The 3,392-nt window shown below is 50.4% G+C and overlaps 1 protein-coding gene across 1 annotated transcript; it reads left to right on the top strand.

Annotated features, from left to right (window-relative positions):
- The first annotated feature begins 2,369 nt into the window (after window positions 1-2,369).
- LOC136524223 (uncharacterized) lies at window positions 2,370-2,900 on the top strand. The gene has a single exon (XM_066517672.1). The coding sequence runs from the start codon at window positions 2,370-2,372 to the stop codon at window positions 2,898-2,900; it is 531 nt and encodes a 176-aa protein (XP_066373769.1).
- Window positions 2,901-3,392: the final 492 nt, after the last annotated feature.

The raw sequence follows: 3,392 nt of genomic DNA, 5'->3' as shown, positions 1-3,392 counted from the left end.
ATCTGACATGCCAGGCATACCATGGGAGGTCGCTGAGCATGCATTACGCCTCGTCTCGGGCTCAAAGCCCGCCAAACAATGACTGTGTCGCTTTGACGATGAGAGGCATAGAGCCATAGGTGAGGAGATCACCAAACTCCTAGTGGTAGGATTCATCAAGGAGGTATACCACTCTGACTGGTTTGCCAATCCTGTTCTTGTTAAAAAGAAGACCGGGAAATGGAGCATGTGCGTTGATTATATAGGCCTCAACAAGGCATGTCCGAAGGACCATTTTCCCTTACCACGCATAGACTAGATAGTCGACTCCACCTCAGGATGCGAAATCCTCTCCTTTCTGGATGCCTACTCAGGCTACCACTAGATCACGATGAAAGAGTCTGAATAGCTCACGACGTCATTCATCACCCCGTATGGTTCGTACTGCTACATAACCATGCCTTTTGGTATGAAGAACGCTGGCGCTACCTATCAACGGTGCATGCAGCAATGCTTCGCCGACCAAATCGACCCGCTCAACTAGCCTGACCAAGTCGAGCGACCAAAACCAACAATTGCCATCTATGTAGATGACATAGTGATCAAAACGGCTTAAGCTTGCGACTTGATCGCAAAATTGGCCACAATGTTCACGAACCTCTGAAGGTTCAGCATCAAATTGAATCCCAAAAAATGTGTTTTTGGGGTTCCAAAGGGGAAGCTGCTTGGATACATCATGTCCGAACACGGCATCGAGGCCAACCCTAAAAAATCACAGCCACCTCCAACATGGTCCCATACGCAACTCAAGGGCATACAAAGGCTCATCGGCGGTTTGGCCGCCCTGAGCCGGTTCATCTCCCGACTAGGTGAGCGGGGGATGCCTCTCTACAAACTTCTCAAAAAGACAGATGCATTTGTCTAGACTAAGGGAGCACAGACGGCTTTGGAAAGCCTCAAAACATCACTGACGTCAGCCCCAATCCTCATCGCTCCCGAACAGGGAGAACCCCTCCTCCTCTATATAGCGGCAAGCAACCACATCGTGAGCGCCACCCTAGTCGTTGAAAGGGAGGAGCCGGGACACCACCTGAAGGTCCAACGACCCATATACTTCATCGGGGAGGTACTCACCGATGCCAAGGTTCAGTACCCCCAGGTGTAGAAACTTATATACGCTGTGCTGATGGCGACCCGGAAGCTCCTGCACTACTTCACCGACCACGAAGTCATGGTCGTCACTTCATTCCCACTTGGACACATCGTCCACAACCTTAACACCACGAGGTGGATCTCCATGTGGGCACTCAAGCTAATGGGCCACGACATTAGGTATATCCCTCGCACCGCTATTAAGTCTCAGGCGCTCACGCATTTTGTTGCTGAATGGACGGAGGTCCAGCTCCCGACCCCAGACTCACCCCTGAGTACTAGACGATGTACTTCAATGGGTCAGTGATGGCACCTAGCTTAGGCGCTAGAGTGGTTCTGATGTCCCTAGATGGGAGGAGGCTCTGCTACATGATCCATCTCCACTTTTTGGCCTCAAACAACACCATAGAATACGAGGCCCTCATCAATGGACTGCGCATCGCCATCGAGCTTGGCGCTACGCGGCTGTACGTCCATGGTGACTCAGAGTTGGTCATCGACCAAGTTGTGAAGGAGTCCTCTTACAAAAACCCCCTCATGGTAGCATACTGCTAGGAGGTGCGCAAGCTTGAGGACAAATTCCAAGGGATCGAACTACATCATGTCCCCCGAAAGGACAACGATGCCACCAATTTTCTCACAAAATTGGCTGTCAGGCAGGTTTCATCTCCAGATGGGGTCTTCATCAATGACCTCCATGAGCTATCTACCCACATCCTATAAGGTCTTATCCAAACATGCTTTGACACCAACCTAGCACTCGGGGGCTCCGACCTCGATGCCTCCATGACGACGTTGCCCACTGACATCGCCGTAGTAGCACTCGATCAAACTGACTGGAGAGCACCATGACTCGCCTACCTCCTCAAGGAGATTCTCCCACCAGAAAGGACTGAAGCACGATGAATTGCTCGACATGCCAAGATGTTCATCACATTTGGTAACGAACTTTACAAATGAAGTCCATCGGGAGTACTCATGAAGTGCATCCCTATCGACCAAGGAAAGCAGCTCCTCCTCGAGGTCCATGCCAGAATCTACAGACACCACATGGCCCCAAGGTCGCTAGTTGGAAAAGCCTTTCGCTAAGGTTTTTACTGGCCCACTGCACTACGAGATGCAGAGGAGGCCGTCCGTAGGTGTAAGGGATGCCAGTTCTACGCTCGGTAAACTCACTTGCTGGCATAGGAGCTTCAAACCATCCCATCATTTGGCCATTCATGGTTTGAGGCCTCGACATGGTAGGACCCCTCAAAAAGGGCCTAGGTGGCTTCACCCACCTACTCGTAGTGGTGGACAAATTCACCAAGTGGATAGAGGCGAAGCCCATCACCAACATTCGCTTGGAAGAGACAGTCAAATTCTTCCTTGACATCAACTATCGTTTTGGTGTTCCTAACTGTATCATCACTTACCACGGAACTAACTTCACTGGGAAGAAGTTCCTGGACTTCTATGATGGATACAACATCAGGATCGACTGGGCCTTGATCGTACATCCACATACTAATGGTCAGGTCGAATGGGCCAATGGCATGGTCCTCCAAGGACTTAAGCCACGCATCTTTGACCAACTCAATAAGTATGTTGGGCGATGGGTTGCAAAGGTCCCAGTGATCCTCTGGAGCCTAAGAATGACCCTGAACCGATCCATAGGATTCACACCTTTCTTCCTGGCCTATGGAGCTGAAGCGGAGCTGCCCTCCGACCTCAACCATGGTGCCCCAAGAGTGAAGGCCTTCGACCTAGACCAAGCCATGGAGGCTTAGCAGGACACGGTCGACCTGCTTGAGGAGGCTTATGAGACGACCATCACCTGCTTTGCTCGCTACCAACAAACTCTCCGTAGGTACCATGAAAGAAAAATTAGAGGGAGGATCCTCGAGGTCGGTGATCTCATACTCCGAAGAACCTAATCAACCAAGGAGAAACATAAACTCTCTCCGCCATGGGAAGGACCCTATATGGTGACCGAGGTGATCCGACCGGGCACCTACCGACTAAAGGATGACAACGGCAACATTCTCACCAACACTTAGAACATCAAGCAATTATGTCGTTTCTTCCCCTAAAGGTTGGTCTTACCATTTTCTTTCATTCAACATTCGCTCCTACAAGCACCCTAGCCCAAGCACTCTTAGCCTGGGTCACTCGGGGGCTCCACGAGGGTGTGATACCACCTCTCTTTTTTACTATCATATAGTAAATACTTTTCACCCAAACAAAAGGGTAGTCTGTTGCTTTAATTACCCTACGTAACT

This window comes from Miscanthus floridulus, chromosome 18 (genome assembly GCF_019320115.1).
Source record: "Miscanthus floridulus cultivar M001 chromosome 18, ASM1932011v1, whole genome shotgun sequence".
Taxonomy (NCBI): domain Eukaryota; kingdom Viridiplantae; phylum Streptophyta; class Magnoliopsida; order Poales; family Poaceae; genus Miscanthus; species Miscanthus floridulus.
This window is presented reverse-complemented; position numbering and strand designations above follow the sequence as displayed.